We start from the raw sequence: 14,419 nt of genomic DNA on the forward strand, positions 1-14,419 counted from the left end.
AAGAAAAATCTGAGGGGAGAAAAATGCGTTTTCTTTCTTGTTCTGTTTGAACCACTTTCAAGCTCTGAGTGGTTGAGAAAAATGTCGGCATGAATACGTTTGGCAGTTCACGTCTAAGTCTTTAAACTTTCAACTGTCTTGGTTTTGGGTGGTTTCAGATGCTTTGGAAACATTCACATTATGGAGTCATAAAAAATGTTACTGTGAAAACTAATGATTTTTAAATAGTGCAGATGCCTTATCTTGGGCTTGCAGCATAGCCCGGCCATAAAAAGCTCCGTCCGCCTGCACGGGGCTAAGGCGCACAGCCCACTCCATCATTTCTTAGCTGCTGTCTTTCCTAATAAGGCGGCTCCTGATAGATTTTGAAAAATCCAAACACTTCACAATTTTTGTGCTAGCTCCTCCCCATCACCACATCTGTAAGAGATAAAAACAGAGGGCTGGCTCAAATAAATCATGTCCTGTCTACCACTGGAAGACTCCGGAGTGGTCAAAATCAAGATAGATGTGCGTTTCACAATCTGGAAAGATGCCTGCATCTTTTAGCAAGCCAAGCAAGCTGTACAGTAACATGTAGGCATGACATAGTCCAGTTGTTAAAAATTCCTGTATGTGTGTTCACGTTTTTTGTACAGCAAAAGATCCACAGCGGGACCATCAAGATGGCTCAGCCGGTGAATTAGCTTGCTGCCAAGACTGACGACCCAAGCTCAACCCCTGGGGTCCACACTGCAGAAAGAGAAAACCTGACTCCAAGTTGTCTATATACACAAACAATGTTTTAAAAAAATTAAAAGAATCTACAAAATAGGAATATATTAAGCCACTAACTGTGCTTGCTCACAGGGAGTAGGATCTGGTAAAAGAACTACCTTGTGTGTGTTTGCAATTTGCTGCTACTGACGAGGACTTCGGCTGCTGGGTATAAATTCTGTGTCTGCTACGCTCACTGTGAGCTGGGGGAAGGGGTTTACTTAACTGACTTCAGTTCCCTCACCTGTAAAACTGGGTGATGGTACCTCCTTTAAACAATGCTCGAGACTTTAAAGAGCCAGTACATATCGAGAGCTTAGAATCACGCCTGTCACACAGAAAGGGCGACACATTTTACTGTAAAAGTGTTTACATCTATAGGGAGCATATGTACATGGTTTAATTAAAACCTCAGGGTCTGGAGAGACCGTAGCAGTTAAGAGCACACAGCACTCTCACAAAAGATAAACTTGCAAACTATTGGCTCACAGGCCAAAGGTAGGGATGAACCCCGTGGGAGTAGGGTTCAGTCCGAACTGGGGAATGCAGGAAAACTCCAGAATGGAATAAAGACCATAAAGGATAAGGATAAAAAAAGGTCTGGGAGGCTGATGGGAAGCTGGGCTGAGGGACTCCACAGGGAGAAGGCAGGGTGTGGGGCTTGTGTCTTGTTCTGGCTTGTACGTGGGGAGCTCACAAGCAGCTCTTCACCCCATGCCTAAAGATACAAGACAGGGCTTGTCCCATGAAGGCAGCTCAGCCAGCAGTCAGCCTGAAGCAGGACACCCACCCAGGATGTGCTAAGAGGCACGGAACCCTTAGCAGACCCTCAAACTGACTCTCTAAATAGCCTGAGCAGAACCCTCCTCGTAGCCCTCAGGGCGTCCAGGTGGATCTTAGAGGAACTAGCCTCGGGTCACACAGTTTGGGGTAAGCATCAAGACAGAAATTTCCCCTTTCCTTTAAGTACGTAGGTCTGTCTCTTCTGGACGTTTTAACCAGAGTCTAAAGGGATCTGGGGGATGGGGATATGATCTTTCCATACAGCCCAGGTTGGCATTACTCACGGTCCTCCCACCTCAGTGTCCTGAGCACTAGGATTACAGACCTGTGCTACATGCTCAGTTTAGAGGGTGGTTCTCATTTCTCTATAAAATGACCAACAACCGTGAGATGGGTCGGTGGGTAGAGGTGCCCGCCACCAAGTCTGGCGGCCTGAGTTTGATCTTCAGGACGCACACGGTAGAAGGAGAGAACCAACTCTGACCTTTAAGTGCCTGCTATGGTACACATGCACACACACACACACACACACACACACACACACACACACACACAACAATAACGGACAGATCAGGAAAGGTGCTATGGTCCTCAAGTTTGAGAAAGGAAGCCAGGCTTGGCAGAACATGGATGTAATTCATGCTGCAGCAGGAAGGTCCCCAGTTCCAGGCTAGCCTGTGTCTCGAGAATTAAGAGACTCTTTTAGAAATATGAACGTGCACTCCTATGCACGTAATTCTAGGGATCAAAGACTTGCTAATCATGCGCTCTACCACCGAGCTAGCTATACCTCCAGTCCTCTGAGGCAGTCTATTTATGTATTTATCAAGACAGGCTGCTCTGCTCCACAGTCTTCTGCCCCAGACTCCTGAGTCCTAGAATTACAGGCATGCACCATCACGCCCAGCTTTCAGGCGCCCTCTATTCTCCTGCCTCCACCTTCCAAGTCCTAGGATCCCTGGCATGTCCCACAATGCCTGGCCCTTAGGCACTCTCCAATGAGCCAAGATGGAATCCTGAGGTTAAGAAGGGAGAGGAAGGTCTGGGATTACACCTCCTCAGTCCAGAGCTCTCCCTTCAGGCCACGAGGGGAAGCAGCCCACCACCTGTACTCATTAAGTCAGGTTCCCCACACACACCTGGCTGTGTGGCTTGGAGCCATCTTCTCTGTTGCTAAGTCAGGGAGAAAGGCGAAGCAGAGTTTAAAGAGGTTTGCTTTCCTAGGATGAGGTATTTCTGAGCAAGACCAGGTTAGCTGCATCCTGCATCCTAAGTAGCGAGTGGAGTTTCTAGACCACTGTTGCTAAAGATCCCAGGAACCCAGAAGGGTGAGGTTTGGAATCTGGCAGTGGTAGGGAAGAGGGCGGAGTCTTTCAAGCTCCACTATCCAAGGTCAGGGGTGGGAGGTGTGGGTCAAGCAGAGGCAGAGGATGAACAGCCAGTGGCAGTGTCTGCTAAGAACGTCAGCCTGAGCTCTGCCAGGCCTGGTATCTGAACCCCACCCCCATCCTAAAGGAGATGCCAGAGCGGTCGGACGGAAGTGTTCGGTCTCACCACTCCAGTTCATGGTGATTAACAGAGACCAGGGGAGGTAACAGGAATTCAAGGCTCCTGAGTCAGAAGTTAACTATTTCCAATCTTCCCCCGGCTTGTCTGGGGCCAGAGGACTAGCAATAGCTTTCCCTCAACCACCTGATTCCCACATGGTTAGTACTGTACGCTTAGGGGGGCTCACAGCCTGATTCCACAGCTTTCTAGTAGATGGCTCTAGGCAAGTCACAAAATTACTAACGTAGGTTTCCAATCCAGCTAACCGGGGGGCCAATTCCACCCGTCCCATGGGGCCTTTTAGGAGGATTAAAGAGGCTTAGTACATAAAGGACAAAGTGTGATTCTGGCACGCGTAAGCTCTCAAGAAGTGGCACTTAGGGGCTGGTGAGACGAGTCAGTGGATAAAGGTGCTTGCCACCAAGCCCGGTAACCACGTTTGATGCTTGGATCCCACATGGCACAAGGAGAGAGGCGACTCTTGGAAGTTGTCCTCTGACCTTCTCCACTCACGGATCCATGCACACACATGAACACACAATAATTAAATACAATAAAAATAAAAGAGATTCCATTTAGACTGACGGCTTTTGGACCTTTCCTTGCTAGTTCCTCTGCCCAAATAAACAAAGTGAGGGATAAGGGTTAATGCATAAAATATCTTCTGGGCTGAGGAAAACCAGGGAGGAGAGGCAAGGGTGGGGGGACACAGCGTGGGGGTTCAGCATCCTGGCTCAGAGGAAGGCTTCAGCAAGGCTATGGCAGGACCTAGGCATCTGGCCTGCCTTTCCCGAACATTACCTAGCTGCCTTTGCTGAGGCTCAGACAGTCCTAAACAGTTCTCACTTCCTCTCTCCACTTTACACTCTATGTTCCAGCCATATGAACTGGATTTAGTCCTGGAATCCATGCCAATCACCTGCAGGAGCATTCCCTGCCATATCTCATGTCCAACACTCTAGCCTAGTTCCTTCCCAGTCTCTAATTCATCATTTCCTATAGGTCCCATCCTGGTATTCCCTTCTAATGTCAATCTCAACTCCTACCCACCCCAATACTTATTGTGCCTGTCTCTCCACTTTTCAAAGCAGCCTCTGAAGCTTAGGGGTTTTGTACATTTGTTCACTAATGGATTCCCAGCATCAAGAACAGAACCGGGCACACGCTGTAATCCCAGCACTAAGGAGGCTGAGAAGAGAGGATCAGGACTATGTGGGCTACATAGTGTGAGCCTGTCTGAAGTGGGGTGGGGCATGGGGTGGTGTTGAATTGAGGATTAGCAATTACAGTTGCCTGAAGACTGACCCTGTGTGTATTTTTAATTGGGAGCTCACAAGAAGCTATGGGTCTTGCTCAACTCTGAATATCTCAGAACAAGTGCAAGCCCAGGCACTTGTGGGCTGAATGACCACTTCAGCTTGGCTTTAGATCTCATATACTTCACTGCTTCTATAATGAGGGGTGAACTGGATTTGACCATGGGGCAGAATGAGAAAGCTGCTTCCCGCCCTTGCCCTGGTCAGGATGAAAATCTCTGCCTAGAAAGCTACAGCCCTTGTCAGGTTTTGTGGTGGTTTGAATGAGAATGGCTCCCATAGGCTCATATTTGAGTGTCTGGTTCCCAGCTGGTGGACTGTTTAGGAAGGATTAGGAGGTGTGGTCTTGTTGGAGGAGGGTGTCACTGGGGGTGGGTCACACCAGGCTCAGTCTCTCTCTGCCTCCTGATGTGGATCAGTGGTAAGCTCTCAGCTACTGCTCCAATCCATGCCGGTGTGTCCTCACACTCCCCACCATGACGGTCATGAACCAACCCTCTGCGATCATAAGAAAGACCCTAATTAAATGTTTTCTTTTAGAAACTGCCTTGGTAATGGTGTCTCTTCACAGCAATAGAACAGTGACTAAGACAGGCTTCCTTCCTATTTGGGGGAAAAGGAACAATCTTGAACTTAACAGCAAACAGGATGAGTCTCCCCAAGGCAAAGGACCAAGTGCACACTAAAAACCTGCTGTGTCCTTAGCGCTTGGCCATAGGAGAAGCCAGTCTAGGAGGTAACCGCATCCAAAAGACAGCATCTATCTTAGGACAGAGAACAGCTACTCACTTGATCCAATACCATAGAGTACTGGGATGCACAGGAGACCCAGGGTTAACCCAGCAAATGTGTTCAGAAAGGGACACAGGTTCAGAAGAAGATAACAAAAATTTTCATGGGCTGGGCATGGGACACATCTTTAGTCCCAGCACTTGGGAGGCTCTGAGAGTTCAAAGTCAGCTCAGTCTATGTGAGTTCCATGCATGCCAGGGCAACATTATGAGAACCTGTCTCAAAAAGATAAAAAGATGTTCATAAGGGAAGACGGGGGTGTAGCTTAGTGGCAAAGAACCTGCATAGTATGCACTTTAGAGTCCCTGCAGGAACCGGGGGAGTGTGTGTGTGTGTACGTGTATGAGTGTATGTGTGTGTGTGTGTGTGTGTGTGTGTGTGTGTGTTGTACAGAGTAGTGTTACTAATAGCCAAAACTACTCAAATGGCCATTGATAGCCTTGCGGAAACTCAGATGGTCACACAATGGGATAAAAGAGTAAGACTCAACTGCCCTCACACCCAGAATCACGATGAAGATCTCCACATGGGCAACGAAAGGAGCCAGGCCCAAGAGCATATAGTTCATTTCACACCTTTCTTTCCTTTAACACAAGGTCTTACAATGTAGCCCACGCTAGCCTTGAACTCAAGACTCTCCTGCCTTCTTTCCCTTCTGTGCTGGAATTACAGTCATGCATCACCACCATTCCCAGTTTATATGATCTTTCCTGTTTGTTTCTTATTCACTTTTTATTTAGTTTGTGTGTGTGTTTGTGTGTGTGTGTGTGTGTGAGAGAGAGAGAGAGAGAGAGAGAGAGAGAGAGAGCATCACAGCACACGCACACACATGCAGGAGGGAGGACAACTTTCAAGAATCAATTCTTGCTCTCCACCATGTAGGTTCCAGGAACTGAACTCAGGTTTGGCAGTAGGTGTCTATCTGCTGAGCCATCTCATTGGCCCATCTGTTTTTTTGAGACAAGTTCTTAAATATCCCAGGCTAAGGGTGATCTAGAATTTCTGATCTTTCTGCCATTAGTTCCCAGGTGCTGGGGTTGCTGGGAGAGTACTACATGACTACACATAATGTTCTAAAGCAGGCAAATTAATCTAGGGTATCAGAAGTCAGAATAGTAGTTATCTTGAGAGAAGGGTAGCTGGAAGCCAAGGGGCATCTGAGTTCCTAGTGATGCCATTTCTTGGTCTGTGTGCTAGGTACATGGACATTTTAAGCTGGTGATGCCAATAAGTTAATTAATTTGGCACTTATCTCAACATATTTATTCTTTTCTTAAAATTACATTTATTTGCCAGGTGCTGGTGATGCATGCTCTAAATCCCAGCACTTGGGAGGCAAAGACAGGTGGATCTCTCAGAGTTCGAGGCCAGACTGGTCTACAGTGTGAGTTCCAGGACAGCCAGGACTACACAGAGAAACTTTGTCTCGAAAACCATAAAAACAAATGATAAATAACATTCATTTAGTTAGTTATGGCAAGGGAAGGAGGGTAAGCCAATTTACCTGGTATGCATATGGAGGTCAGGGGACAACCTGCACGAATGGTTATAATATCTCTTTCTACCACGTGGGGCTCAGAGATCAAATTCGGGTCACTGAGCTTGGAGACAAATGCCCTAATGTGCTGCCATCTTTCCGGCCCTCAACAGAAGTTACTCTTCAACATCAATCTCCTAACAGAGACTGTCTGGCATCAGGACAGAAGCCTCCCTGATCTTGGCAGATGCCTTCTCCCCTCCTCTCACGCCCCACTCCACGTGTTTCACAGAACTTCGGCTTCTGACCCTAGCTGCTCACCGTCCTTCATAAGCGACACCTTCCCCCCGATGCAGCAGGGAGGTGAGAACACTCGTTCTGGGTAACCTAGGAACACAGTGCTAGGAGAGGAGGTGACTAGAGGTTTGAGACCTGCTCCCCTGACACAATGAAAGGTGACAGAGGGCAGTCTTCAGCAACCAGCCCTCCCCCCTGCTAAGTGAGGAAGGCAGCTGGCTGGGCTCCAAACCCCAGTTCCCTGCCCTTCATTCCTCTGAGGCAGATTTATGGGGCACTACAGAATCCCCTTGGGCTATGGAAGCAGCCAACCAGGATTTATATTCTGGACTCTCTGCTGATTCTGCCCCAGTGACTCCATTTTACATCTAAGGGGAAGGTACTATCACCTGCTTTGCCAGGTAACCATAGCACTAAAAAATAGCTCACACCAGACTGTAACCTTCCTAAAGGCAAGGACTTATATTCATTCATTGTTAGATAAACTTCTAAAACAAAACCCTGAAAGATTCAGATCTTGGTTACATGTATGTAAAAAGAATGCCCTATAACTCCAAACTAAAGGTGGAGTTTTTATACTTAATAGCTGAACTAAACACAATCATCTTGAAACTAACCCAAGCTCAGTCACGTTCATTAGTGAAAGCTTCCTACGGTTAGCTTCCAGTCTCACTCAAAGGCTTCCTAAGAATTGGTCGATACTGCTGAGGGGGTTTCATTTAGGGCCCGAGTGTCTCTGATCAATGTCATGAAGCTCTTTCTCTCAGCTGCTCAACTTCAAGCATGGGTAGGTGGCCGTGGCTCCTCACCTCTGACTACTACACTCCGACCTCACGAGTTCCCTCCTCTTTCCTCTCCTTTGTCTCAGTTCTCAGATCACACAAGACTACAGAGCCCCGTTGGGATGAGCCAGAAGAGGGCAACATCCCTGTTCTCTTCCCTCCCAGCTCTAGTCAAGCTCCTAATACTAGGACCCTGAGAGACTGAATCCTGTAGAAAAGTGTTTCTGGAAAATCCTACAATAAGAAAATCTGACTATCTGGGCATGGTGGCATATGCCTTTAATCCCAGCACTCGGGAGGCAGAGGAAGAGCGGGTGGTCTCTGTGAGTTGGAGGTTAGCCTGGTCTAAATAGTGAATTCCAGCGAGGGTTACATAGTGAGATCCTGTCAAAAAAAAAAAAAAAAAAAAAAAAAAAAACGAACAAACAGGGCTGAAGAGAAGGCTCAGACATTAAAGGCTAGGTTCACAGCCAAAACAACAACAAACCAAACAAACAAGCAAAAGACTACCAACTCATGGGAGTAGGGACTGTGACAGGTGGCTGTGAGATTCGAGATCCAGCATTTATTCTGATTATGCCTCCCACACAACAAGGAGTCAGGAAATTCTTCAAGTTCTAGCTGGGGGCTGCAATAATGACCGTGGTAAAATCACAACCACTAGAATTCCTGTTGTAAAATGGGTTGGCCAGCCGGGTATAGCAGAGGCAGGACAATCTCTCCGAGTCCAAAGTCAGCCTGATCTACACAGTTCCAGGCTAGCCAGGACTACATAATGAGACCCTATCTTTAAAAATGGGATGGTGGGGGGCTGGAGAGATGGCTCATCGGTTAAGAGCATTGCCTGCTCTTCCAAAGGTCCTGAGTTCAATTCCCAGCAACCACATGGTGGCTCACAGCCATCTGTAATGAGATCTGGTGCCCTCTTCTGGCCTACAGACATACACACAGACAGAATATTGTATACATAATAAATAAATAAATATTTTTTTTTAAAAAATGGGATGGGGCCAAAAAATAGACCTTCACAAAGATTGTCTTGATTTCTTCCAGTGGACCTCTTGGGCCTTGGGCAGGTAACAGGAAGTAAAGTTCTGTCTGGGAGCCTCAAAGATGTTCCTGAACTGTCGAACAAATTAAACCGAGGAAGCCGCCCCTTTGTCTCTCCTCCTTTAAACCTCTGGCAGGGTCTGGCGATGGGGTTTCTCAAGTCCCAGCTCCAAGATTAAGACCTCAAAGTGTTTAATATTCACCTTCCCTGCTTCAAGGGAACATTTGGAGGGTAAAGCAAGCTTGGAGCTGTGCAAGGGCTTTGAAGAGGAAGGCAGACACACAAACAAGGTGCTAATTATACCAGATCTTTCTTTTGAGCTCAACTTCACAGCCGCTTATAATATCCATAACCCAGGGGCAAAGAGGGATTGTAATATGGAAAGTATTGTTTGCCTGGCCAAACTTGAGGGTTTGTATGTACCCGCAGGATAACCCCTTCAACCTTATCAGATCCAAGGATGTTGATGTTTTAAGAAGGGGGACTAGGGTGGCGGTAGTGAAGTAGAAACTTCTCAGCTGGTGAAGATATTTTTGGTGTTGTTAGGGAGTTTCATTTATTTAAAATTTTAAAATTTAGTTTTGCAGGGGCTGGAGAGAGAGATCAGTGGTTGAGAGCACTGGCTCTTCTTCCAGAGGATCCAGGTTCAATTCCCAGCACCCACAAGGCAGCTCACACTATCTGCAACAATTCCAGGGGATCTGAGACTCTCATACTAATGCACATAAAGTAAAGCTAAATAAATTTTTAAAAATTAGTTTTGCAGTGTTAAGGATCAAACCCAAGGCCTCATCTTGCCACTGAGCTATACCCACAACTGTATTTATTTACCTTCTTTAAGAGATGGAATCTTGGGCTGGAGAGATGGCCCAGTGGTTCAGACTGGTAGTCGTTCCTGCAGAGGACTTGGGTTCAGTTCCCAGCACTCACACTGGGTGGCTTAGGAGCCCTGTACCTTCAGTTCCAGAGGACTGGTGCCCTCTCCTGGCCTCTGTGGGCACACGTGTGGTGCACAAACATTCATGCAGATGTGTGTGTGTACACACACACACAGGTGGGGTACTCAGTTGACTCAGCAGGTAAAAAAGCTTGCTCAGCAAGTGTGAAAACTTGAGTTCAATCTTGGGAAAACCATGGAGGAGAGAATAGACTCCTGAATGCACCCTGGTCACAAATTATAAATACTGTCGTTTTGTTTTTTGAGATAGGGTCTTACTGTGTTGTCTTGCCTGTCCTGGAACTGGCTCTGTAGACCAGGTTGGTCTCCAACTCAGAGATCACCTGCCTCTGCCTCCTGAGTGATGGGATTAAAGGCGTGTACCACCACACGAAACTATTTTTTTTTTTTAAAGAGAGAGGATTTTGCTACCTCTTCTGTGCTAGCCGTTAATTCCCGGGGCCAAGGGATCCTGTCCCAGCTTCTAGGGTAGCCAGGACTACAAGCATGCCATCCAGCTTGAAGAGTCTCAGCTTCTTAGTACCATATGGGCCCAGGAGCTTTTTCTTACTTAAAACCCAGAGTGACTTCCCATTTCCAGGGATGCCTGCCCCAAGAGCCAGGGAAATCAAGGTGTGCTAAGCACATTAGCCCACTCTGTTTTATAAACCAGGTGCGTTCTTGGCACAAACCTACCGTTTTCATGACCATAAACCAGACATTCAAGAAAGCAGAATTTCCTTAGGAAAAAAAAAAGTTTTAAAATTTGTGACATCACCGGGAAGCACTGGCCAACTCAACCATGTAATCAAAAACCTAATCAGCACTTGTCCACAACCTGGTGCCAAGTAAAGTGACAGCTAATTTGATACACACACACACACACACACACACACACATATATATATATATATTGCTTCAGTAAGGAAGGTAAGACACTCACAAACTCAAAGCCATACCTGCTCTCGGAATACAGCAGAGAATGCGATGGTGGGGGCAGGGAGGTGGATTTAGCAGAGGTCTGGTTAGCCATAGTGCTTCCTCGGGGAGCCGGAATTGGATTTGGGGCCCTGCCCAAGTTAACATTTTTACAGGTTGGCTCAGTTGCAGTTTCTTAGCCCGCCAGTAATAAACCCATGTGCAAGAATTTAAAGTTTATGAGGCATGGCCTCTTAATGCCTGGTCTCCGGCTCCCTACAGCCAAGCCTTTAAGGAACCTTGCCTGGCCTGGGTGTTAATTATTTTGTCAATCTGCAGAGTTATTTGAGCAAAGTTTTTTGTTTGTTTAAGGAGTTCTATAGACTCAAGGGCCTCACTTTTTGTGGAGAAACAAAGGCGAGTCATTCTGCCCTTAAGCTGTGACCCCCATCTTCAAGCTGTGGGCATGTGTATGAGGGTGAACGTTTGAAGGAGGCACTAAAAAATGCTAGGTGGGAAATGTTCTGAAAGTCGTTTAAACTATAGATCCCCTCCCCAGAAAAAAATGCATGCAAAAGTTCTCTGGAACTTCACTCAAGGATCCCGAGTTACTCCTGGTTTAACAAGGTCGGTTTGATCTACAGAGAAAAGCCCATTGTCCTCTCTAGTCAGGAGCCCCCACAGCTGGTAGATGCTCGGGTCTCATGGCACACGGGTTCTCAGCACCAAAATGACTCTACTTTCAAGTTGTTTTTTGTTTTTTTTTTTTTTTTAATTTGAATGGAGAAAAGCGCAACAGAAAGATCAAAATGCGCTTTGATCGTTTACTCAGACTCCTGCTGGCTTGGGACACTGATGCGCCCTCCTCCCCACCCCCACCCCCACCCTGCGACTCAAGCGATCTAGCATCCTACTACCAAGATGCTTGGAGTGCGGGACCTAGTGTGTCCCCTGTGCGTGATGGCCTCTGCCCAGGTGTGCCAGGCCATTCGCAGGCAGACTGCAGGGGCTCAGACCCTCCGGGAAGGGCAGGGTTAAGAGTGCATTCCAGCCCGGGAAGAAGGAGGGGGGGGGGTGGGGAGGGCAGCCCAGAGAAGAGAAACAGACCCGGTCTGTCTGTCGGAGACACAAAGCACGGTTCACAAAGGGGGCCCGAGTAGGGCGAAGGGGGCTGCTCGGGGCACCGCTCATCCCCACACCTGCGCGGGGGTTTTAGGAGAAATGTGCACTGCGCATTCCTCGGCTGTGGCCGGCGCGGGAGATGTTTTTCACGTCGGGGATGGGTGAGGGGCTCAGCCACCAGGCACTAGGAGGTCAAGACAAGCAGCGGCTGCTGCGCAAGGAGGAGCTGGACTTGGGTGGGTGCACCATTGCTCAGCCTTCTTGAGCCCGTCCCAGCCCGGGAGCCACTTTCTGCGCCTTCCCGGGATGTGAGGTGGCTCCAGACGTCCCCAGCTCTGGTCCAGATACCCCACCCGAGAGTCACAGCAAAGCAGACCAAGTGTGATCTTCCGCTGGCTCCAGGAGGGTCTTACCTTTCCCCAGCGTTTGGCTGGGCTCCAGATCAGTTCCTCCTGCCTCCACTTCAGCCTCCCCGAAGTGCACCGGGTAGGGTTCGGAGGCCACGCTTGGTAGCCAGCAAACCTGCGTCAGAGAGCAGAAGGGTTAAGAGGGAGGCTGAGTCACAGGCGTGCCCAGTTCTGCACACCAATCCCTGACAGTCCTCGGTGGGCCTCCTCGGGAACATCCCTGGCCCCAAGGAACACAGCCCTGAGGTCCGTGCCCCCCCCCCCCCCCGCCCGACGCCCTCAGCGTGAGAACCCCGCCCGCTCTCCAGGGAGCAATCTGGGTTAGGACTAGTGCAAGGCACTGTGGTACCTGAAGCAGGAGGAGCAGGGAGGCGAGAGACCCACTAAGGAGCCCCATGACTGGAGGGAAGTGAAGAGGCTGCCGCGACGGTAGGACTAAGTGCCTGGTACAGTTTTGAGCACCGCGGCTCGCTAGAGCCCGCGGGAGGAGGCCAGGTGCGCTCAGGTAGCCGCTGATTGGTCCAACGTCACAAGGTCACGCCCCTCGCAGGTGGAGCCGAGGCTAGCCTGCGGGAGGCCCTAGCGAAGCCCCGGTGGACCCACCCTGGTTCCCTCCTGCGACCTCCCAGCTCTTTTGGAACTACTCCTGAAAGGTATCCCGTAGCTCTTGCAGGATTCTGGTTTCTCTGGAAAATAGTATAACAGAACAAAACCCCCAATCGACTCCACCTCAGCCCCTGTAGCACGAGAAGACAAATATTCCATTGCTGGCAACTACAACGGAAAAAAAGTGGAGACGCATCTGAAACCCGACAAAAAACAGAGGCTTCCCATTCATGCTGCCGGAGGCGTTGTGTTCAAAGCTTTGACTGAGGCAAGGCGTGTCTTCACACCAGCTACTGCGGGGTCTGCCCTCTGCCACTTTCTCCACCTCCCACGCGAGCCCTCTGGGAGCGTTGGGGATTTGAAACTGGCATCGAGGTCTCAAAGGACCGCGGTACATGATCTGATATACGTTTGAGAGAATAGTTACTTCCGTTTGCAGCTGAACAAATGGTAGGAAGCAAGTAGAGAAAGCCCCAGAGTTTGGAAGCCATAGTAACTTCAAAGGGCTTGAGGTAGGGAGAAGGTTATGAGTTATTAGCCCCGTTATTTCCAGCACCCCCAATAAAAGTGTTTTCTTCCCCCTTGAAATGCCTCCTCAATTTGATGTTTAACACAAACAATGGAGATTTTATTTTATCTATTATTGTTATATGTGTCTATGGGCCCACTGCACACATCCACAGGTCAGAGGAGGACCTTGCGGAGTTGGTTCTCTCTTTAGTTCTGGAGTTTGAACTTAGGGCATCAGGATTGTGCAGAAAGAGCTTTGCTGCTAAGCCATCTCCGTTGCCCTCCTATTTTTTTTTTTTAAGTAGAATCTCACACTGTAGACTCAGGCTGGCCTTGAATTGATTACAAACTTTACATCTCAGTATCTGAACTGCTGGGATTAAAGAGGCAAGACCTGACATGACGGTTTTTAAAAATCTAATGTCTTTCTGGCTGGCCTTAAACTCAGTATACAGCTGGGAATGGCCTTGAACTTCTGAATCTCCAGCCTCTACCTTCCTAGTATTAGGATTTCAGGCATGTATCCCCATGCCTGGTTTAGTTGATTAGGGAAATTGAACCCAAAGTTTCACGCATGCCAGACAAGCAGTTTATCAGCTAAATTACAGCCCCAGTCCCAATAATGGCAAACTATTTATTTATTTATTTACTGATTGATTGTTTTTTCGAGACAGGGTTTCTCTATGTAACAGCCCTAGCTGTCCTGGAACTAGCTCTTGTAGACCAGAGATCCATCTGCCTCAGCCTCCCGAGTGCTGGGATTAAAGACGTGCACCGCCACCACCTGGCCCAATAATGGCAATTTTAAATGTACCTTTTATTGGTCTGAAATTCTGTATATAATCTGAAAACTATGTGGTGTGTAATGCTTGTCCCTTAGAAGACAGCCTCCCTGGTTGCTCTACATTGCTCTTTCTACTATACTGGACAAGAATGGCTGTCCTTGAGGCACACTGGGGCACACAGTCCCTGGGCAGGCATAGGCTCCAACTGCCCTTCTCCCTTGTCCTTTCCCTGTAGAGTCAGCTCATCCTGCCCTGCCCCTCCGCCTGCGCAGTGCCAGAGACTAAACACAAGGCCTTGCACACACCCGGCCAGTGCTCCACCACTGAGCTGC

The 14,419-nt window shown here is 48.4% G+C and overlaps 1 protein-coding gene across 1 annotated transcript in view; it reads right to left on the reverse strand.

The window, feature by feature from the left end:
* Cdh3 (cadherin 3) overlaps positions 1 to 12,620 on the reverse strand; it is a 46,336-nt gene extending 33,716 nt beyond the window's left edge. Inside the window, exons 1-2 of the mRNA XM_038312885.2 lie at positions 12,536 to 12,620; positions 12,193 to 12,301 (exon numbers count right to left, since the gene is read on the reverse strand). Of these exons, the coding sequence (XP_038168813.2) occupies positions 12,193 to 12,301; positions 12,536 to 12,583 (157 nt within the window). The 5' untranslated portion in view covers positions 12,584 to 12,620. The remainder of the gene's footprint in view (positions 1 to 12,192; positions 12,302 to 12,535) is intronic.
* Between the last annotated feature and the right edge of the window lie 1,799 nt (positions 12,621 to 14,419).

The sequence above is a fragment of the Arvicola amphibius genome, chromosome 15, assembly GCF_903992535.2.
Source record: "Arvicola amphibius chromosome 15, mArvAmp1.2, whole genome shotgun sequence".
NCBI classification, from domain to species: Eukaryota; Metazoa; Chordata; class Mammalia; order Rodentia; family Cricetidae; genus Arvicola; species Arvicola amphibius.